The sequence below is a fragment of the Ranitomeya imitator genome, chromosome 5 (assembly GCF_032444005.1).
Source record: "Ranitomeya imitator isolate aRanImi1 chromosome 5, aRanImi1.pri, whole genome shotgun sequence".
Lineage (NCBI taxonomy): Eukaryota > Metazoa > Chordata > Amphibia > Anura > Dendrobatidae > Ranitomeya > Ranitomeya imitator.
This window is the reverse complement of record NC_091286.1, coordinates 172,861,588-172,886,225: the sequence shown is the minus strand read 5'-3', so window position 1 is coordinate 172,886,225 and position 24,638 is coordinate 172,861,588. Positions and strand designations below refer to the sequence as shown.

The window sequence follows — 24,638 nt, the reverse complement described above, 5'->3', positions numbered from 1 at the left end:
AAACTCATAACCCAGTCCTGGACTGGAAAACAATGTCTGTGTTAAGCTGGGGATGTCAGGGGGTTCATGATGATCCATCTCCGATTTCTATCGCTTCATCTACTCCTTCTGAGGTTCCGATATTTTTGTCTGATTATCGGGAGGTTTTTGAGGAGCCTAAGCTCAGTTCGCTTCCTCCTCACAGGGATTGCGATTGTGCTATAGATTTGATTCCTGGCAGTAAATTCCCTAAAGGTCGTTTGTTCAATCTGTCAGTGCCAGAGCATACTGCTATGCGGAATTATGTTAAGGAGTCCTTGGAAAAGGGACATATCCGTCCATCTTCGTCCCCTTTGGGAGCAGGTTTTTTTTTTGTGGCCAAAAAAGATGGTTCCTTGAGGCCTTGCATAGATTATCGTCTTTTGAATAAGATTACAGTCAAATATCAGTATCCTTTGCCATTGTTGACTGATTTGTTCGCTCGCATTAAGGGGGCTAAATGGTTCACTAAGATTGATCTTCGGGGTGCGTATAATCTTGTGCGGATAAGGCAGGGTGATGAGTGGAAAACCGCATTTAATACGCCTGAGGGCCATTTCGAGTATTTGGTGATGCCTTTTGGACTTTCTAATGCTCCTTCTGTCTTCCAGTCTTTAATGCACGATATTTTCCGTGAATATCTGGATAAATTTATTATCGTGTATTTGGATGATGTTTTGTTTTTTTCTGATGACTGGGAGTCTCATGTTCAGCAGGTCAGGAAAGTGTTTCAGGTCCTGCGGGCCAATTCTTTGGTTGTAAAGGGGTCTAAATGTCTCTTTGGAGTCCAGAAGATTTCTTTTTTGGGGTATATTTTTTCCCCTTCTACTATTGAGATGGATCCCGTCAAGGTTCAGGCTATTTGTGACTGGACGCAGCCTACATCTCTTAAGAGTCTACAGAAGTTCTTGGGCTTTGATAATTTTTATCGTTGCTTCATATCTAATTTTTCTAGTGTTGTTAAACCTTTGACGGATTTGACTAAAAAGGGTGCTGATGTCACTGATTGGTCTCCTGCGGCTGTGGAGGCCTTTCAGGAACTTAAGCGCCGGTTTTCTTCTGCTCCTGTGTTGCGTCAGCCAGATACGTCGCTTCCTTTTCAGGTTGAGGTTGATGCTTCCGAGATCGGAGTGGGGGCGGTTTTGTCACAGAGAAGCTCCGATGGCTCAGTGATGAAGCCATGTGCGTTCTTTTCTAGAAAATTTTCGCCCGCTGAACGGAATTATGATGTTGGTAATCGGGAGCTTTTGGCCATGAAGTGGGCATTTGAGGAGTGGCGTCATTGGCTTGAGGGTGCTAGACATCGTGTGGTGGTCTTGAGTGATCACAAAAATCTGATGTACCTTGAGTCTGCCAAGCGTCTGAATCCTAGACAGGCTCGTTGGTCACTGTTTTTCTCCCGTTTCAATTTTGTGGTTTCATACCTGCCAGGTTCAAAGAATGTGAAGGCGGATGCTCTTTCTAGGAGTTTTGTGCCTGACTCCCCTGGAAATTCTGAGCCCACTGGTATCCTTAGGGATGGGGTGATTTTGTCGGCTGTCTCCCCAGACTTGCGACGTGCTTTGCAGGAGTTTCAGGCGGATAAACCTGATCGTTGTCGGCCGGAAAGACTGTTTGTTCCGGATAATTGGACCAGTAGAGTAATCTCCGAGGTCCATTCTTCTGTGTTGGCAGTTCATCCTGGAATATTTGGTACTAGAGACTTGGTGGCCAGGTCTTTTTGGTGGCCTTCCTTGTCGAGGGATGTGCGTTCTTTCGTGCAGTGTTGTGGAGTTTGCGCTCGGGCTAAGCCTTGCTGTTCTCGGGCCAGTGGATTGTTGTTACCTTTGCCTATCCCGAAGAGGCCTTGGACGCACATTTCCATGGACTTTATTTCGGATCTCCCTGTCTCTCAAAAAATGTCCGTCATATGGGTTGTGTGTGACCGCTTTTCTAAGATGGTTCATCTGGTACCCTTGCCTAAGTTACCTTCCTCCTCTGAGTTGGTCCCTCTGTTTTTTCAAAACGTGGTCCGTTTGCATGGCATTCCGGAGAACATCGTTTCTGACAGGGGATCCCAGTTTGTGTCTAGATTTTGGCGGACGTTCTGTGCTAAGATGGGCATTGATTTGTCCTTTTCGTCTGCATTCCATCCCCAGACGAATGGCCAGACGGAACGAACTAATCAGACTTTAGAAACTTATTTAAGGTGTTTTGTTTCTGCTGATCAAGATGACTGGGTTTCCTTTTTGCCGCTTGCCGAGTTTGCCCTTAATAATCGGGCTAGTTCTGCTACCTTGGTTTCTCCTTTCTTTTGTAATTCGGGGTTTCATCCTCGTTTTTCCTCTGGTCAGGTGGAGCCTTCTGATTGTCCTGGAGTGGACATGGTGGTGGATAGGTTGCATCGGATTTGGAGTCATGTGGTGGACAATTTGAAGTTGTCCCAGGAGAGGGCTCAGCAGTTTGCTAATCACAGTCGCCGCGTGGGTCCTCGACTTCTTGTTGGGGACTTGGTGTGGTTGTCTTCTCATTTTGTTCCTATGAAGGTCTCTTCTCCTAAGTTCAAGCCTCGGTTCATCGGTCCCTATAGGATCTTGGAAATTCTTAACCCTGTGTAGTTTCGTTTGGATCTCCCGGCATCGTTTGCTATTCATAATGTGTTCCATCGGTCGTTGTTGCGGAAGTATGAGGTACCTGTCGTTCCTTCGCTTGAGCCTCCTGCTCCGGTGCTGGTGGAGGGTGAATTGGAGTATGTTGTGGAGAAGATCTTGGATTCTCGTGTTTCCAGACGGAAACTTCAGTATTTGGTCAAGTGGAAGGGTTATGGTCAGGAGGATAATTCTTGGGTGATTGCCTCTGATGTTCATGCTGCCGATTTGATCCGTGCTTTTCATAGGGCTCATCCTGGTCGCCCTGGTGGTTCTCGTGAGGGTTCGGTGACCCCTCCTCAAGGAAGGGGTACTGTTGTGAGTTCTGTTTTTGGGCTCCCTCTGGTGGTTACTGATGGTACTGGGTGACTTGTGTTCTCTGCGGTCTCTGGTGTCCACCTGTTCCATCAGGTTATGGGAGTTTCCTATTTAACCTGGCTTTTTTGTCATTTCCTCGCCGGCTATCAATGTAATCAGCGTGTCTTTTTACCTCTGCTCCCTGCGTCTGTTATCTTCAGGACAAGCTAAGTTTTGATTTTCCTGTTCCACGTTTTGCTTAATTTTTGTCTTAGTCCAGCTTGCAGATATGTGATTCCTTGCTGCTGGTTGCTCTAGTGGGCTGAAATTACTCCTCATGTTCCATGAGTTGGCACATGAGTTCAAGTAATTTCAGGATGGTTTTTTTTTAAGGGTTTTTCGCTGACCGCGCAGTTCACTTTTGTATCCTCTGCTATCTAGCTTTAGCGGGCCTCATTTTTGCTGATTTTATTTTCATAACTACGTATGTGCTTTCCTCTCATTTCACCGTTATTACATGTGGGGGGCTGCTATTTCTGTGGGGTGTTTCTCTGGAGGCAAGTGAGGTCTGTGTTTCTTTTCTCATAGGGGAAGTTAATCCTTCGGCTGGTGCGAGACGTCTAGGAATCATCGTAGGCACGTTCCCCGGCTACTGCTAGTTGTGTGTTTAGGTCCAGGATCGCGGTCAGCTCAGGTTCCATCACCCTAGAGCTTGTTTTGTTTTTGTGCTTGTCCTTTTGTGATCCCCTGCCATTGGGATCACGACACACAACACAGGGGCAGAAGAAAAACGACGCTTCAACTCCTGAAAAGCCTCTACAGCCGCAGAAGACCAATTGACCACATCAGCACCCTTCTTGGTCAAATCAGTCAACGGTTTAGCAACAGTAGAAAAATTAGCGATGAAGCGCCGATAAAAATTAGCAAAGCCCAGGAACTTTTGCAGGCTCTTCACAAATGTCGGCTGAGTCCAATCGTAAATGGCCTGGACTTTAACAGGGTCCATCTCGATAGTAGAAGGGGAAAAAAATGAACCCCAAAAATTAAACCTTCTGAACTCCAAAGAGACACTTTGACCCCTTCACAAACAAGGAATTTGCACGAAGGACCTGGAACACCATTCTGACCTGCTTCACATGAGACTCCCAATCATCTGAAAAGACCAAAATATCATCCAAATACACAATCAGGAATTTATCCAGGTACTCTCGGAAGATGTCATGCATAAAGGACTGAAATACTGATGGAGCATTGGAAAGCCCGAATGGCATAACCAGGTACTCAAAATGGCCCTCGGGCGTATTAAATGCTGTTTTCCATTCATCGCCTTGTTTAATACGCACAAGATTATACGCCCCTCGAAGATCTATCTTGGTGAACCAACTAGCCCCTTTAATACGAGCAAACAAATCAGACAGCAACGGCAAAGGATACTGAAATTTGACTGTAATTTTATTAAGAAGGCGGTAATCAATACAAGGTCTCAAAGAACCATCCTTCTTGGCCACAAAAAAGAACCCTGCTCCTAACGGTGATGACGACGGGCGAATATGGCCTTTCTCCAAGGATTCCTTTATATAACTCCGCATAGCAGCGTGTTCTGGCACAGATAAATTGAACAATCGGCCCTTAGGAAACTTACTACCAGGAATCAAATTAATTGCACAATCGCAATCCCTATGAGGAGGTAGGGCACTGGCTTTGGGCTCATCAAATACATCCCGATAATCCGACAAAAACTCTGGAACTTCAGCAGGAGTGGAAGACGAAATAGACAAAAATGGAACATCACCATGTACCCCCTGGCAACCCCAGCTGGACACAGACATAGATTTCCAGTCCAATACTGGATTATGAACCTGTAGCCATGGCAACCCCAAAACGACCACATCATGCAGATTATGCAACACCATAATCTTAGTGCTTAGTGCGCTTAGGACAATCGGAGATAGCATGAGTGGAATCACCACAGTAAAAACATAGCCCATTCCGACGTCTGTGTTCTTGCCGTTCAGCTCTGGTCAAAGTCCTATCACATTGCATAGGCTCAGGCCATGCTCAGATAGTACCGCCAAATGGTGCACAGCTTTACGCTCACGCAAGCGTCGATCGATCTGAATGGCCAAGGACAGACTCATTCAGACCAGCAAACGTGAAAAGAAAACACCGTGTGCACAGCTCACAAAATGGTGCTAAGACTTAGGTTCCCAAACCGTCAATATGTGTAATATCAAAGTCTAGCACTGAACTTCAGTAACCGTAGAAACAATTGTAAACGTAGAAACGATTTATTTGTAGCACAAGAAACGTTTCAGTCCCTTGGGACTTTCATCAGTCACGTGCCTATGTAGGCCTGAGAGGCAAATCCAATGTAACTGAATATGATATGGATAGATATGGCGCATACGTAGGTCGCCCTAGTATAGATAGAGTATTAAGAAGCACGCTGGAGAGCGTATGGAATGTGGTGGAAAATGTCCACCTATCGGGTAAATGACCCGTGACTTAGGATACTGGATGAGGAGGGGAAGAAAAACCACCTCGAGACACGGCGTCCACCGCAAGTCTCTAATTAGACGAAAGAAACGCTGGAGATCCATATCAAGATCAAATGTCCGACAACGATAAGATGGACAAAATGAGAGTCCCTTTTGTAATAGGGAATGTTCGGCCACACTTAGAGTTCTGGAAGAGATATTGATCACCAAATTGTCCGTACCTTTGACCTGGTTGTCCGGCCTGGCTCCTGGTTTCTTCTTGGATCCCTGTCCCCGTCGGGTTTTCTTCTGGGGTAACGACGTGGGCCTAAAAAAGATGGAGGAAGAATAGAAGAGGAGGATCCTTGTTCGTGGTCCGAACCCGAGGTGGAGACGTCTGATGAGATGGGCTGAATTCCTCGTGTATTGGTACGCCAAGAACTGTTCTGCCATCGATATACTCGGTTATTTCTATAGTCCTCCGCGTCCCTTGCAAATTTATTACGCTTTCTCGTTTCAATGTCCTTTTTGTGACGATTGATGCGGTCCTGGATTTCAGTTTTCAGGGAAGTGAGTTCTTCTGGTGTGCCGGTCGTGGATAACTGAGCTTCTATCGTTTTGATTTTTTCTGAGTTATCCGAGATAGCACGCTGGAGATGTTCCACTGTTAACGTGATCAGAGCCAAAGAACACTTGTTAAGAATATGTTCAAATTTAACACAAAAATCAGGTGATTCTCTAAACAAGGTGGGGCGCAGAGGAACCCGTAAACCTCTAGGGATGCGTTGCACCCGAAGATATTCGGTCAGTGTGGCGCAATGTAATTCAAGGTTGACCAGAGACCTGAGCTCACGCTCTAAATCCCTACCTCGGGTTTCCCGTGGTGGTATAGAGAGGAAATCACTGGACAATTTAGACTGAGCGAGGATATTTGCAGTTTCCTCTGCATTATATGAAAAAGTCGGAAGGGTGGACATGACCTAGTGGCGTGCCACACGTATAGGAAAGTACACGTGAAAAGAAAACACCGTGTGCACAGCTCACAAAATGGTGCTAAGACTTAGGTTCCCAAACCGTCAATATGTGTAATATCAAAGTCTAGCACTCAACTTCAGTAACTGTAGAAACAATTGTAAACGTAGAAACGATTTATTTGTAGCACAAGAAACGTTTCAGTCCCTTGGGACTTTCATCAGTCACGTGCCTATGTAGGCCTGAGAGGCAAATCCAATGTAACTGAATATGATATGGATAGATATGGCGCATACGTAGGTCGCCCTAGTATAGATAGAGTATTAAGAAGCACGCTGGAGAGCGTATGGAATGTGGTGGAAAATGTCCACCTATCGGGTAAATGACCCGTGACTTAGGATACTGGATGAGGAGGGGAAGAAAAACCACCTCGAGACACGGCGTCCACCGCAAGTCATTCCACTGAGTGAGCACAGACCACTTTCTAAACTTCTGACAATATATCTCCGCTTCATCCTGACCCTGACACGGAGCCAGCAAGATTTTCTCTGCCTGATCCACTGAATTAGGTTCGTCATAAAGCAATCCAAGTGCCAGGAAAAACGCATCAACATCACGCAATGCCGGATCTCCTGGCGCAAGGGAAAATGCCCAGTCTTGAGGGTCACCACGTAACAAAGAAATAATGATCTTTACTTGTTGAACAGGGTGACCTGAGGAGAGAGGTTTCAAGGCAAGAAACAATTTACAATTATTTTTGAAATTCAAGAACTTAGATCTATCACCAAAAAACAAATCAGGAATTGGAATCCTAGGCTCTGACATCGGATTCTGAACCACAAAATCTTGAATGTTTTGTATCCTTGTAGTGAGATTATCCATCCAAGAGGACAGACCTTGAATGTCCATGTTTACACCAGTGTCCTGAACCACCCAGAGGTAAAGGGGAAAAGAGAGACAAAACACACTGCAAAGAAAAAAAAATGGTCTCAGAACTTCTCTTATCCCTCTATTGAGATGCATTAGTACTTTGGGCCACCTGTACTGTTATGACCTGGTGGTCAGGACAATAATGGATCTGGTGGTTAAGAGCACACGGAATGACCTGATAGTTACTGATAATAAGGACGAGCTCTGGGACGTGGGAACTCTGCTGACCGCAATCCCTAAACCTATCAAACACACTAGAAATAGCCGTGGATTGCGCCTAACGCTCCCTATGCAACTCGGCACAGCCTAAGAAACTAGCTAGCCCTGAAGATAGAAAAATAAAGCCTACCTTGCCTCAGAGAAATTCCCCAAAGGAAAAGGCAGCCCCCCACATATAATGACTGTGAGTAAAGATGAAAATACAAACAGAGATGAAATAGATTTAGCAAAGTGAGGCCCGACTTACTGAACAGACCGAGGATAGGAAAGGTTACTTTGCGGTCAGCACAAAAACCTACAAAAAGACCACGCAGAGGGCGCAAAAAGACCCTCCGCACCGACTCACGGTGCGGAGGCTCTCCCTCTGCATCCCAGAGCTTCCAGCAAGCCAGACAACAAATTAAATAGCAAGCTGGACAGAAAAATAGCAAACCAAAGAAATACAAGCTGGGACTTAGCTTCTGATGGGAAGACAGGTCACAAGAACGATCCAGGAGTGAACAGACCAATACTGGAACATTGACAGGTGGCATGGAGCAAAGATCTAAGTGGAGTTAAATAGAGCAGCAGCTAACGAATTAACCTCGTCACCTGTGAAACTCAGAAACACCCACCAGAGGAAGTCCATGGACAGAACCAGCCGAAGTACCATTCATGACCACAGGAGGGAGCCCGACAACAGAATTCACAACAGAACCCCAAAGAGACATTTCGACCCCTTTACAAACAAGGAATTCGCACGAAGGACTTGGAACACCATTCTGACCTGCTTCACATGAGACTCCCAATCATCCGAAAAGACCAAAATATCATCCAAATATACAATCATGAATCTATTAAGGTACTCTCGGAAGATGTCATGCATAAAGGACTGAAACACAGATGGAGCATTAGAAAGCCCGAACGGCATAACCAGGTACTCAAAATGGCCCTCGGGCTTATTAAATGCTGTTTTCCATTCATCGCCCTGTTTAATTCGCACAAGATTATACGCCCCTCGAAGATCTATCTTGGTGAACCAACTAGCCCCCTTAATCCGAGCAAACAAATCAGACAGCAGCGGCAAAGGGTACTGAAATTTGACTGTGATCTTATTAAGAAGGCGGTAATCAATACAAGGTCTCAAAGAACCATCCTTCTTGGCCACAAAAAAGAACCCTGCTCCCAACGGTGATGACGACGGGCGAATATGACCTTTCTCCAAGGATTCCTTTATATAACTCCATATAGCGGCGTGCTCTGGCACAGATAAATTAAACAGTCGGCCTTTAGGAAACTTACTACCAGGAATCAAATTAATAGCACAATCGCAATCCCTATGAGGAGGTAAGGCACCGGATTTGGGCTCTTCAAATACATCCCGGTAATCTGACAAAAACTCAGGGACTTCAGAAGGAGTGGAAGGCGAAATTGACAGCAATGGAACATCACCATGTACCCCCTGACAACCCCAGCCGGACACAGACATAGATTTCCAATCCAATACTGGATTATGGACCTGTAGCCATGGCAACCCCAAAACGCCCACATCATGCAGATTATGCAACACCAAAAAGCGAATATCCTCCTGATGTGCAGGAGCCATGCACATGGTCAATTGAGTCCAGTACTGAGGCTTATTCTTGGCCAAAGGCGTAGCATCAATTCCTCTCAATGGAATAGGATACGGCAAGGGCTCCAAGAAAAAACCACAGCGCCTGGCAAACTCCAAGTCCATCAAATTCAGGGCAGCGCCTGAATCCACAAATGCCATAACAGAATAGGACGACAGAGAGCAAATCAGAGTAACGGACAAAGAAATTTAGACTGTACAGTACTAATGGTGGCAGACCTAGCGAACCGCTTAGTGCGCTTAGGACAATCGGAGATAGCATGAGTGGAATCACCACAGTGAAAACACAGCCCATTCCGACGTCTGTGTTCTTGCCTTTTAGCTCTAGTCAAAGTCCTATCACACTGCATAGGCTCAGGCCTATGCTCAGAGAATACCGCCAAATGGTGCACAGCTTTGCGCTCACGCAAGCGCCGATCGATCTGAATGGCCAAGGACATAGACTCATTCAGACCAGCAGGCGTGGGAAATCCCACCATGACATCCTTAAGGGCTTCAGAAAGACCCTTTCTGAAAATTGCCGCCAGGGCACACTCATTCCACTGAGTAAGCACAGACCACTTTCTAAACTTCTGACAGTACACCTCCGCTTCATCCTGACCCTGACACAAAGCCAGCAAGATTTTCTCTGCCTGATCCACTGAATTTGGTTAATCATAAAGCAATACAAGCGCCAGAAAAAACGCATCTACATCACGCAATGCAGGATCTCCTGGCGCAAGGGAAAATGCCCAGTCTTGAGGGTCACCACGCAACAAAGAAATAATGATTTTTACTTGTTGAACGGGGTCACCAGAGGAGCGGGTTTCAAAGCTAGAAACAGTTTACAATTATTTTTGAAATTCAAGAACTTAGATCTATCTCCAGAAAACAAATCAGGAATTGGAATTCTAGGCTCTAACATCGGATTCTGAACCACAAAATCTTGAATGTTTTGTACCCTTGCAGTGAGATGATCCACACAAGAGGACAGACCTTGAATGTCCATATCTACACCTGTGTCCTGAACCACCCAGAGGCTTAGGGGAAAAGAAAGACAAAAAAACACTGCAGAGAAAAAAAAATGGTCTCAGAACTTCTCTTATCCCTCTATTGAGATGCATTAATACTTTGGGCCAGCTGTACTGTTATGGACCTGGTGGTTAGGAGCACCTGGAACGACCTGATGGTTAAACTCACACAGGACAAGCTCTGGGAAGTGGGAGCTCTGCCGACCGCAACTCCTAATCCTATCACACAACTAGAAATAGCCGTGGAGCGTACCTAACACGACCTAGACGCCTCTTCACAGCCTAAGAGCTAACTAGCCCTAAAGATAGAAAATAAAGCCTACCTTGCCTCAGAGAAATTTCCCAAAGGAAAAGGCAGCCCCCCACATATATTGACTGTGAGATAAGATGAAAGTCACAAACACAGAAATGAAACAGGTTTTAGCAAAGGGAGGCCAGACTTACTAAACAGACTGAGGATAGGAAAGGTATCTTTGTGGTCAGCACAAAACCCTACAAAAAGACCACGCAGAGTGTGCAAAAAGACCTCCGCACCGACTCACGGTGCGGAGGTGCCACTCTGCATCCCAGAGCTTCCAGCTAGCAGGGCAAGATCATGATAGCCAGTTGGACAAGGAAACAATGAACAAATAAATAACTAGCAGGGACTTAGCTTCTGCTGGAGTAGACAGGTCACCAGAAAGATCCAAGAGCGAACTGAACCAGTACAAGAACATTGACAGCTGGCATGGAGTAACGTCACCTGTGGAAGGAACCTCAGAAGCAGCAGCTCCACTCACAGCCACCAGAGGGAGTCCATGGACAGAACTCGCCGAAGTACCATTCATGACCACAGGAGGGAGTTCGATAACAGAATTCACAACACCGTAGGGCCTATCTTGGGCTTACTCCTACAAGGTAGCAGGGCATTTCGGCATCAAGAGGACCACTGAGCTGTTGGCGAGAACCTATGGGTGGCCTCGGATGGCATGGGACGTAAGGAATTATGTTCAGGCTTGCATTTCATGTGCCAGGAATCGGTCTTCCCAGCAGAGACCCACGGGCTTGTTACATCCTTTGTCGGTGGCCGTGGGAGATGGTCGGGATGGATTTTATTGTGGAATTGCCCAAATCTCGTAACAGAGTTATTTGGGTGGTCACCAACCATTTCTCCAAAATGGTACATTTGGTCCCTCTTCCACGCATGCCTTTGACACAGGCCTTGGCAGTACTGTTCGTAAAACACATTTTCTGCCTTCACGGGATGCCTGACAAGATTGTCAGCGATCGGGGTCCCCAATTCGCATCTCGGTTCTGGAAGGAGCTTTGCCAACTGCTCACTATAGAGCTCGATCTCTCTTCTGCGTATCATCCTGACGCGAATGAGCAGGTGTAGAGGGCTAACCAGACTCATCACGTACCTACGGCATTTTGTTCCTGCCAGGCATGATGACTGGGCATCTTTCCTATCCTGGGCGGAGTTTGCATTAAATAACTTCAGCTCTGACTCTACTGGGAAGACGCCGTTCCTCCTTAATTACGGTCAGCATCCGTGTGTACTTGTGCCCATGCCCGTCTCATCCTCTGATCTTAGGGTGGTGGATTGGGCAGTGAAGGCGCCTGACTTCTGGGATCACACGCAGGATGCCATTAAGCCTTCTAAGGAGAGGATGAGGGTCTCCCCCGATGCGCATCATCGTCCCACTCCGGTTTTTGCCCCTGGTAATTTAGTGTGGCTGTCTGCTCGTAATATCAGGCTGCGTGTAGAGTCCACTAAATTTGCTACCCACTACCTAGGTCCTTTCAAGGTTCTGGAACAGGTAAACCCTGTGGTATATTGTCTCAGCCTTCCTCCACATCTGAACTTTGCCAACACCTTCCAAGTTTCTCTACTGAAACCCGTACACATGACCCGATCATCAGGGACTCCTGTCAGGAGCTCAGATACGTCCTCGGATGATTTCAAGGTCAATGTCATTGTCAGGTCCAAGGTGGTGCATGGCAAAAAATTCTTTTTGGTGGACTAGAAGGGTCAAGGGGCGCAGGATAGGACCTGGGAGCCAATTGAGCTCATTTAAGTCCCTCATCTCATTAGGTCTTTTGAGCGTGACGAACATCGCTGGGAGGTGGGGCCTAGTGGGGAGGGGGTAATGTTAGGCGCTAGGATTCTCCCACTGCACGGGGTAGATCCCAAGCCATGTCTGCCTCTGCAGTCTCCCATTCTGCTTCTGCCGCAGTGGGAGCTGCTCAGTAAAGATGTCGGTCTCATCTTGCCCCGACTCGTGCTGTTGGCTTGGTTACTACTGGCTCTCTAGCCAAAGCTATAGCAACTAGCAATAAGCAGAGGCGAGCAGGCATTCCAGAGGCTAAGTCCAGAAATCACACTACTGAGCATGCTCATGAGATGGCGACCTCTCATTGGTGGCCAGTCGTCAGCTGCTCGGGTGACGTGGCAGTTCGGAATTGGTCCATGAGCAAGGTCCTGTCTGACTGGACTTGAACAGGAACGTATAAAAGGATTCCTGGAGCGTGCGTTGGAGTGCTAACATCATTTTTGCTATGTGTGTTGATGGATTCACCACCACTTTGTGTGCCTTGGCAGTCAGTGTAGGGTGGGAACTCCTGCTTGACTTAGCATCTGACTCCGGGCGGCTCAAGTCGAGTGTGCGGTTAGCACAGCCGAGTGTCAGAGTGAGCAAAACCGCCAGCATAATTTCCCTGGGGGGGGGGTAGCTATAGTGACCCCCAACCAGCGTCATTACTGCTTTATTCCTATGTTGTCTAACAGGGTAATGCTATGAGTGCTTTCTTTTTAGTACCGCTCAGCGGTGCAACAGAGCAGGGTACTTAGCGCTCTGTTCACACTGAGTGACCTTTAACTCTGTGTGTTTATAGTGCAAGCTCGCAGGTTCGTTCCGCCATTGTTCACTAGCTGTGGTTTTCCATCACTGCACGGTGGACCCCGGGTTGCGTTCGCACTTTATCATAATTTATATTTAGTGCGATCCACGAACCTTAACATTGTGCTGCATGTATACCAACTAAAACCTAGCTCAACTTGTGTGTTTTTTGTGTGGCCTCCCTTTTCTGAGCTGGAAATGACAAAGGCTTCCCCAGACTGGATGTCACTGGTTGGGACCCGGTCCATTTGTCTGCCCTTATTCACACACTGAGGTCAACTTTGACACATGGTAAGGTTTTTAATATTCGACAGCGTAGGACCATCTCCATCAGAGCTACAGTACCTTGTAGAGGTGGTGTGGATTTATGCTATTTTTGATCAAAAACAGTATTACTGAGAACTCTGTTATTTGAATGCACTTTAGCTTTTTACTTATTTAGCTACAGCAGGGTTTTTGCTCATTTTGTTTCTTGTAGGTTTTGTATGTTTTATGGACAATGTGAACATGCGTTTATGTGCTGCGTATATAACTGTATAAGATTGAGTGGATGCTCCAAACAATTTAAAAGTGACATGTCCCCTACTGTATGACATTAGTAACAGAAGAATTTATTTGAGCCTGTCGATAAGGCCTGTATAAGATTGAGTGGATGCTCAAAACAATTTAAAAGTGACATGCCCCCTACTGTATGACATTAGTAACAGAAGAATTTATTTGAGCCTGTCGATAAGGCCTGTATAAGATTGAGTGGATGCTCAAAACAATTTAAAAGTGACATGCCCCCTACTGTATGATGTTAGCAACAGAAGAATTTTTTGGGCGGGAATGTACAACAGGATCAATACCAGGGCGGCTATGGGAAGTACAAGATCCAGCCTACAACTAATATTCATCTAACCAACACCAATTACCAGAAAGCGTTGATGCTCATCAGAAGATAGGTGTAACAGATGTGTGTCTCAAGCTAGGTAGAAAAGACGCCCGTGAGAAATTGGATGCCAAAGATGCACATAATCTAGAAGATAGCCTCCAAACAATTTAAAAGTCACATGTCCCCTGCTGTATGACGTTAGTAACAGAAGAATTTTGGGGGGCCTGTCGATAGGGCCTGTATAAGATTGAGTGGATGCTCAAAACAATTTAAAAGTGACATGTCACCTACTGTATGACATTAGTAACAGAATAATTTTTGGGGGCCTATTGATAAGGCTAGTTTAAGATTGAATGGATGCTTAAAATAGTTGAAAAGAGACATGTCCCCTACTGTATGATGTTATTAACCGAAGATTTTTGGGGGGCCTGTCGATAAGGACTGTATAAGATTGAGTGGATCATCAATACAGTTTAAAAGAGACATGTCCCCTACTGTATGACATTAGTAACAAGAATTTTTGGGGGCGGGAATGGGAACGTACAACAGGATCAATAACAGGGCGGCTATGGGAAGTACAAGATCCAGGATCCAGTCTACAACTATTACTCATGCTCCAGACAATTTCAAAGTGACATGTCCCCTACTGTATGATGTTAGTAAAATTTTTTTGGGGGGCATGAATGGGAACGTACAACAGGATCAATAACAGGGCGGCTGTGGGAAGTTAAAGATCCAGGATCCAGCCTACAACTATTACTCATCTACCCAACACCAATTACCAGAGAGCGTTTGATGCTCGTCAAGAAGATAGGTATAACAGATGCCTGTTTCAAGCTAGGTATAAAAGATGCCTGTCAGAAATTGGATGCCAAAGAAGCACATAATCTAGAAGATAGGCTCAAAACAATTTCAAACTCAGATCTTGCCTGCTGTATCACGTTTGTAAAAAAAAAATAAAATAAATTAATTTAATGCGCAACAGCACAGCCTACAGAACAATTTCAACGCCACTAAATGAAAAGGTTGGATATAGCAGGCTGTATCACGTTTGTCAACAGTAAATATTAGAATTTTTTTGTAATGCGCGTTAGGTCTGCAGACAGGTTCATATCACCACTACATCATGACAATGTGATATACGGTGGGCTGTATCTCATTCAGCAAAAGAAAATATTCAAATTTTTTTAAAATATGCGTTTGGTCTGCAGACAGGTTCATATCATCGCCACAACATGACACTGTGGGATACGGCGGACTGTATCACATTCAGCAACAGAAAAAATTAGATTTTTTTTAATGCGTCTTAGGTCTGTGGACAGGTTCATTTCATCGCCACAACATGACACTGTGGGATACAGCAGGCTGTATCACATTCAGCAACAGAAAAAAATTTGAATTTTTGATAATGCACGTTAGGTATGCAAACAGGTTCATATCACCACCACAACATGACAATGTGGGATACGGCAGGCTGTTTCACATTTAGCAACAGAAAAAAATTCTACTTTATTTAATGTGCCTTACGTCTGCAGACAGTTTCATATCACCACAGCAATAAATAACAATGTGGGATACAGCAGGCTTTTTCACATTTAGCTATTGAAAAAAAATATTATTTAGAATGCTATACTTGTGCATGGAGCACAAAAGAAGCAGTGCACAACGCACTTGTCGGACATGTGCCCTGCTGGCTTTGTCTGTGGGCCTCAGTAATGCTCCCCCCCAAAAAAAAAAAAAAAAATCTGGAAGTTAAATTTTACAGCCACACTTGACACCATCGAGCTACACTATCTGACTGATATACAACCGCCTAACTAACTAGCTAAAATCTTGCTGTTAACAGTGGCAGCATCAGGAGCAGCCTCTCTGCGCTGTTACAGTGTCAAAATGGCGCTAAAACAAGATGTCCGCTATTTATATAGAGAGGGACATGTGATTTCAGCAGCCAATGACACAAGCGGTTGTGTCAGGACATTGTGGGTGTTTCCTGTGCCCTGATTGGCTAGCCACAATGTGCACACATAAACTTAGGAAAAAAAAACAATGACTGCTGTGCTGTGTTATGTTTACTAGAATGCAGAGCCTCTGAGCTCTGCAAACCCCCTCCCCTCATGAAACACGTACCAAACGTTCATGATACACCACCACTATCATTGCTAAAGTGCTGAAAATATTTTGTGGCAATGCACTTTTACCGAATGTTTACTGATTTTATAAAATTTTGCTTGGGTTTCCAATCACGAATCCAAATATGCCATAATCATGCCGAATTTATGTCTGGCGATCGTTTTCCAAACAAACTCGCTCATCAATAGTCAATATAACAGAAAATAGCCAAAAGTTACACCTTTCTAAAAACTGCACCCCTCAAGGTGCACAAAACCACATTCATGAAGTTTATTAACCCTTCAGGTGCTTCACGAGAATTAAAGCAATGTGGAAGGAAAAAAATTAACATTTTACTTTTTTCACAAAAAATTAACTTTGGAACCAATTTTTTTTTATTTTCACAAGGGTATCAGGAGAAAATGGACCACAAAATTTGTTGCGCAATTTCTCCGAAGTACGCCGATACCCCATATGTGGGAAAATGAGACTGTTTGGGTGCATGGCAGGGCTCAGAAGGGAGGGAGCACCATCTGGCTTTTTGAACACAAAATTGACTGAATCAATGGTGGCACCATGGCGCGTTTGGAGACCCCTGATGTACCTAAACAGTGGAACCCCCACAATTCTAACTCCAAACCTAACTCCAACACATGCATAAACCTAATCCCAACTTTAACAATAACCTTAACCACAAACCTAATCCCAACACACCCCTAACCCTAATCCCAACACACCCCTAACCCTAATCCCAACACACCCCTAACCCTAATCCCAACACACCCCTAACCCTAATCTCAACACACCCCTAACCCTAATCCCAACCATAACCACAAACCTAACCCTAACACACTTCCAACCCTAATCCCAACACACCCCTAACCATAATCCCAACACACCCCTAACCCTAATCCCAACACACCCCTAACCCTAATCCCAACACACCCCTAACCCTAATCCCAACACATCCCTAACCCTAATCCCAACCTTAACCACAAACCTAACCCTAACACACCCCCTAACAATAATCCCAACCCTAAGCCCAACCCTAACCCTAAGCCCAACCCTAACCTAAGCCCAACCCTAACTTTAGCCCAACCCTAATTTTAGCCCAACCCTAACCCTAACTTTAGCTCAACACTAACACCAGCTTTATCCCAACCCTACCTTTAGCCCAACTCACTTTAGCCCAACTCTAACCCTAATGGAACAATGGAAATACTTTTTTATTTTATTATTTTTACCTAACTTAAGGGGGTGATAAAGGGGGGTTTGATTTACAATTTTTTTTTTATTTTGATCACTGTGAGTATCACAGTGATCAAAATGAACCAAAAATTTCCTATTGTTGCCGTGTACCGGCCGGTAGTTCTCTGTGGGCGCACTGCGCACGCACCCGCCATTTTCTCCTGGAAGAAGATGCCGGCGGCCCAGAGGACTTCATGGGGGGATGCAGGGACTCTGGAGGTACTGAGGGGGATCGGGGACATCAGTGGAAAGAGAAATTAAATGGAAAAATCTTTTTTTGCGGTTGCCGATATACCATTAATAACAGCGATCGCAACACTGGTGTAGGTAAAAACTGACCCGAATCATGTTCTCTGAGGTCTCAGCTACCCCCGGTAGCCAACACCCTGGAGAAATTCTGACTATGGGGGCGCTATACACTTATTTTGTCAGCGCCGTTAAAAAGCGGCACTGAGGCATAAGTACCCTTAGCTGCTGCCGTAAAAAGGAGTATCAGCAGTCATTAAGTGGTTAAAAAAAAGTAGAAAAAAAAAACTTAGAAACATTTGAATCACCCACCTTTTTCTCCAATGAAAATTTAGCACTAAAAAAAAAAATATATTGGGCATCACCAATTCTTGAAAATAAAAAATTATTTAACCTCTATACTAAGTGTCATAAAGAAAGAAAAAAATGTCAGAATTGTGGTTTTTCAGACACTACCCAAAAAATGCAATAAAAAGCAATCAAAATATTGTGTGCACTCCAAATTATTAGCAATAAAACCATCAGCTCAGGGAGCAAAAAACTCCCAAACCAGCTCTACTTTTGGAGAATGTAAAACTATTACAGATCTCTAGAGATAGTGGCACAAAAAATGTCTGAATTTTTTTTCACTACTTAAAGGGAACCTGTAACCAGGTTTGGTCGATGTAAGATGCGGCCACGGCCTTTTAAGGCTTATCTACAGCATTCTATAATGCTGTAGATAAGCCCCCAATCCGACCTCAGAGATAAGAAAAATAAGTTTTATTATACTCACCCGGGGTGAGGGCCGGTTCGATGGGTGTCACAAGTCCGGGTCCGGCAGAGGGCAGAGGAAAGTAGTGCATCGCGCAGGAGTGTGATGCCGGGGAGCCTGTGAAGCAAGCAGGAGGATGGCATTGCAAGAATCTTCGACACCAATCGAACTGGACCGCCCTGCAGGTGAGTATAATAAAACGTATTTTTCTTCTCTTGAAGGTCAGATCGGGAGCTTATCTGCAGCATTATAGAATGCTGTAGATAAGCCCTGAAAGGCGGTGGCCATATCTTATATCGGCCAAAACAGCTGACAGGTTCGCTTTAAAACAAAAATTCCTGCAAGTTTGGCATCAGATTAATCATACTGACGCAGAAAATCTTGTTTCTTGGTTATTTTTACCATACAATAAATTTTGTAAAAAGAAAAAAAAGTGGAATTGCATTTTTTTCACCATTTCATCTCATGCCATTTGGAAATGTTTTCTTGATTTTCAATGACTTTCAGTACATTGTATGGCAAAATGGATGGCGACATTCAAAACTACAGGTCGCCCTATAACTTAAAAAAAAATAAAATAATTTCACATGGTTATGTCAATTGAAAAAAAAGGGTTCTTGGAAGAAAAGGAGGAAAAATGCAAATATAAAAGAAAATTGGCTGCCTAGTCAAGGGCTAAAGTACCGTATATCTACTATATAATTGTCTAAGGGTCACATCCGTCTTTCTGTCCTTCGGTCTTTGTCATGGATATTCATTGGTCACGGCCTCTGTCTGTCATGGAATCCAAGTCTCTGATTGGTCGTGGCAAAACGCCCACGATCAATCAGCGACAGGCACAGTCCGGTGGCAAAATGGCCGCTCCTTACTCCCCGCAGTCAGTGCCCGCTCCATACTCCCCTACAGTCAGCCCTCACACAGGGTTAATGCCAGCGTTACCGGAGCGCGGTGTAACGCACTCCGGTAATGCAGCTATTAACCCTGTGTGACCAAATTTTTACTATTGATGCTGTGTATGCAGCATCAATAGTAAAAATATCTAATGTTACAAATAATAATATTAAAAAAAAGGGTTATTCTCACCCTCCGACGTGGCCCGCTGTCCTCGGCAGTGCAAGCGGCAGGTTCCGGTGGCAAGGATGCTATGCGAGAAGGACCTGCCATGACGTCAAGCTCATGTGACCGCGACGTCATCACAGGTCCTGCACTCATACCAACTCTGGGATCGGAAGCTGCCGCGTGCACCGTACACAGGCGCCAGGACTTTAAGGGGCCTTCGGAAGGTGGGTATATGTTTATTTTTTTATTTTACATCACTGGGCAATATACTACGTTACTGGGCAATATACTACTTGACTGGGCAATATACTACCTGGCTGACCAATATACTACGTCACTCGGCAATATGCTACATCGCTGGGCAATACACTACGTGGCTGGGCAATATACTACGTGGCTGGGCATTATACTACGTGGCTGGGTAATATACTACATGGCTGGGCAATATACTACATGGCTGGGCAATATACTACGTGGCTGGGCAATATACTACGTGGACATGCATATTCTAGAATACCCGATGCGTTAAAATCGGGCCACCATCTAGTACTGTATATTTACACATGGGAGCTGTGTGGTAGTTTTGCCATGCAGAAGAGAACAGTGAATTTTCATAAATCACCAAAGATTCACTGTTTTAACTTTAAGGACTGTTTTTCTACTTCAAAAATGCGTTTTTGACAGTTCTGGTCACACTACAAAACCACTACTTGTTCATTAATCTTTACATGTTATTAATTACCCAAAAAACTTCTTTAAATGATAATCAATCTGATCCACGTTGACCTAAAGAGCTTACCTTGAGCATGAAGTGAAGCACAGAATGTAAAAAAAAGGGGCAACCACATCAAGCATCTTTTTAGCATAACTCCTATGAAGAAAAAAAGAAACAATTGAATACGGTACTAATCTTATCAGACTTTAACTTCCTTTAAAAACATAACAATTTAGAGTTTTCTGTACAGCTGCAGGAAGTATGAACAACCTTATCTTCGAACATTAGAATAAATTTGACAAGGTGATATATACAGGTCCTTCTCAAAAAATTAGCATATAGTGTTAAATTTCATTATTTACCATAATGTAATGATTACAATTAAACTTTCATATATTATAGATTCATTATCCACCAACTGAAATTTGTCAGGTCTTTTATTGTTTTAATACTGATGATTTTGGCATCCAACTCCTGATAACCCAAAAAACCTGTCTCAATAAATTAGCATATTTCACCCATCCAATCAAATAAAAGTGTTTTTTAATAACAAACAAAAAAACGAACAAATAATAATGTTCAGTTATGCACTTAATACTTGGTCGGGAATCCTTTGGCAGAAATGACTGCTTCAATGCGGCGTGGCATGGAGGCAATCAGCCTGTGACACTGCTGAGATGTTATGGAGGCCCAGGATGCTTCAATAGCGGCCTTAAGCTCATCCAGAGTGTTGTGTCTTGCGTCTCTCAACTTTCTCTTCACAATATCCCACAGATTCTCTATGGGGTTCAGGTCAGGAGAGTTGGCAGGCCAATTGAGCACAGTAATACCATGGTCAGTAAACCATTTACCAGTGGTTTTGGCACTGTGAGCAGGTGCCAGGTCGTGCTGAAAAATGAAATCTTCATCTCCATAAAGCATTTCAGCCGATGGAAGCATGAAGTGCTCCAAAATCTCCTGATAGCTAGCTGCATTGACCCTGCCCTTGATGAAACACAGTGGACCAACACCAGCAGCTGACATGGCACCCCACACCATCACTGACTGTGGGTACTTGACACTGGACTTCAGGCATTTTGGCATTTCCTTCTCCTCAGTCTTCCTCCAGACTCTGGCACCTTGATTTCCGAATGACATGCAAAATTTGCTTTCATCAGAAAAAAGTACTTGGGACCACTTAGCAACAGTCCAGTGCTGCTTCTCTGTAGCTCAAAAGTGGCTTTACCTGGGGAATGCGGCACCTGTAACCCATTTCATGCACACGCCTGTGCACGGTGGCTCTGGATGTTTCCACACCAGACTCAGTCCACTGCTTCCTCAGGTTCCCCAAGGTCTGGAATCGGTCCTTCTCCACAATCTTCCTCAGGGTCCGGTCTCCTCTTTTCGTTGTACAGCGTTTTCTGCCACATTGTTTCCTTCCAACAGACTTACCATTGAGGTGCCTTGATACAGCACTCTGGCAACAGCCTATTTGTTGAGAAATTTCTTTCTGGGTCTTACCCTCTTGCTTGAGGGTGTCAATGATGGCCTTCTTGACATCTGTCAGGTCGCTAGTCTTACCCATGATGGGGGTTTTGAGTAATGAACCAGGCAGGGAGTTTATAAAAGCCTCAGGTATCTTTTGCATGTGTTTAGAGTTAATTAGTTGATTCAGAAGATTAGGGTAATAGGTCGTTTAGAGAACCTTTTCTTGATATGCTAATTTATTGAGACAGGTTTTTTGGGTTATCAGGAGTTGTATGCCAAAATCATCAGTATTAAAACAATAAAAGACCTGACAAATTTCAGTTAGTGGATAATGAATCTATAATATATGAAAGTTTAATTGTAATCATTACATTATGGTAAATAATGAAATTTAACACTATATGCTAATTTTTTGAGAAGGACCTGTATATATATATACACACACACACATATACATATACACACACAGAAAACAGGAGAAAAAAACGATCAAGCAGTCCAATACAATATAAAGATGTAAATACTTTATTAGTAATAATAATAATAAATAATAATTAGTATCAAAAAAGGGAACAGGTTTGAGAGGGGAGAAAAAAGTGCAAATGTGCAGTCAAAAATGAAGAACACAATGTGCAGGCTGCGGTCACATACTATAAAGAATATATTCCGCAAACAACAACTGTGGCGCCCCAGGGTCCTGGTCGTCACAGTAGCATTGCTTTCCTCACAGGGAGAGTGGTGTTACGCTTGAAGGCAAGAAGGGATAACTGCAAGCAGGTACCACAAACATGCAACACATTCACACTCCAGGCCACCAGGGGGAGCTTTTGATCCTACTTGCTAGGTGACTCCCTCTATATATCTATATATATAGCAGTGGTTTCCCATTTTACCATGAAGGCCTGCTGCACAAAGTCTCCTCTTAACAGTTGTTGTAGAGATGTGTCTGCTGCTAGAACTCTGTGTGGCATTGACCTGGTCTCTAATCTGAGCTGCTGTTAACCTGCGATTTCTGAGGCTGGTGACTCGGATAAACTTATCCTCAGAAGCAGAGGTGACTCTTGGTCTTCCTTTCCTGGGGAGGTCATCATGTGAGCCAGTTTCTTTGCAGCGCTTGATGGTTTTTGCCACTGCACTTGGGGACTGACTGACCTTCATTTCTTAAAGTAATTATGGCCACTCGTTTTCCTTTACTTAGCTGCTTTTTTCTTGCCATAATACAAATTCTAACAGTGTATTCAGTAGGAATATCAGCTGTGTATCCACCAGACATCTGCACAACACAACTCATCAAAAGAATGCCAAGAGTGTGCAAAGCCGTCATCAAAGCAAAAGGTGGCTACTTTGAAAAACCTAGAATATAAGACATAATTTCAGTTGTTTCAAACTTTGTTAAGTATATTATTCCACATGTGTCAATTCATAGTTTGATGCCTTCAGTGTGAATGTACAATTTTCATAGTCATGAAAATACAGAAAACATTTGCCTAAACACTAAGTGGTCTCACCAGTGTTCTACCCATTGGACCATGGGTTTGGACAAAGCAAGAATCCACCAAATTGACTACCGCTCCACTATCAACAAGCACCGAAACTGTCTCAGTAAGGCTACTTTCACACTAGCGTTGTATGACGCACGTCGCAATGCGTTGTTTTGCAGAAAAAATACATCCTGCAAAGTGGCTGACCGTGGCGGACCGTCGGCACCAAAAAACATTGCTTGTAACGTTTTGGTGCATTGTGTCTGCCATTTCCGTCCGCGCATGCGCGGCCGGAACTCCGCCCCCTCCTCCCCGCAACTCACAATGGGGCAGCGGATGCGTTGTAATAATGCATCTGCTGCCCCCGTTGTGCTGCGTTGGCACAGAATGCGTTGGTACGTCGGCCCGATGCACTACGACGGGCCGACGCTAGTGTGAAAGCAGCCTAACACCGTCAACCACCACTTCAGCAGGAATGGTACACGGAGACGTAAAGATGGAGGATATACAGTTAGGTCCATATATATTTGGACAGAGACATTTTTCTAATTTTGGTTATAGACATTAGCACAATGAATTTTAAACAAAACAATTCAGATGCAGTTGATGTTCAGACTTTCAGCTTTCATTTGAGGGTATCCACATTAAAATTGGATGAAGGGTTTAGGAGTTTCAGCTCCTTAACATGTGCCACCCTGTTTTAAAAGGGACCGAAAGTAATTGGACAGATTCAATAATTTTAAATAAAATGTACCTTTTTAGTACTTGGTTGAAAACCCTTTGTTGGCAATGACTGCCTGAAGTCTTGAACTCATGGACATCACCAGACGCTGTGTTTCCTCCTTATTGATGCTCTGCCAGGCCTTCACTGCGGTGGTTTTCAGTTGCTGTTTGTTTGTGGGCTTTTCTGTCTGAAGTTTAGTCTTTAACAAATGAAATGCATGCTCAATTGGGTTGAGATCAGGTGGCCATTCAAGAATATTCCACTTCTTTGCTTTAATAAACTCCTGGGTTGCTTTGGCTTTATGTTTTGGGTCATTGTCCATCTGTAGTATGAAAGGACGACCAATCAGTTTGGCTCATTTGGCTGGATCTGAGCACACAGTATGGCTCTAAATACCTCAGAATTCATTCGGCTGCTTCTGTCCTGTGTCACATCATCAATAAACACTAGTGACCCAGTGTCACTGGCAGCCATGCATGCCCAAGCCATCACACTGCCTCCGCCGTGTTTTACAGATGATGTGGTATGCTATGGATCATGAGCTGTACCATGCCTTTGCCATACTTTTCTCTTTCCATCATTCTGGTAGAGGTTGATCTTGGTTTCATCTGTCCAAAAAATGTTCTTCCAGAACTGTGCTGGCTTTTTTATATGTTTTTTAGCAAAGTCCAGTCTAGCCTTTATATTCTTGATGCTTATGAGTGGCTTGCACCGTGCAGTGAACCCTCTGTATTTACTTTCATGCAGTCTTCTCTTTATGGTAGATTTGGATATTGATACGCCAACCTCCTGGAGAGTGTTGTTCACTTGGTTGGCTGTTGTGAAGGGGTTTCTCTTCACCATGGAGATTATTCTGTGATCATCCATCACTGTTGTCTTCTGTGGGCGCCCAGGTCTTTTTGCATTGATGAGTTCACCAT

At 44.3% G+C, this 24,638-nt stretch overlaps 1 protein-coding gene across 3 annotated transcripts in view; it reads right to left on the bottom strand.

Moving 5' to 3' along the window:
• The window catches only part of THBS2 (thrombospondin 2), an 800,800-nt gene that overhangs the window by 717,902 nt on the left and 58,260 nt on the right, over positions 1-24,638 (bottom strand). For all 3 annotated transcript variants that reach the window (XM_069769330.1, XM_069769328.1, XM_069769329.1), the window contains exon 2: positions 20,131-20,202. In XM_069769330.1, the coding sequence (XP_069625431.1) occupies positions 20,131-20,197 (67 nt within the window). In that variant the 5' untranslated portion in view covers positions 20,198-20,202. The remainder of the gene's footprint in view (positions 1-20,130; positions 20,203-24,638) is intronic.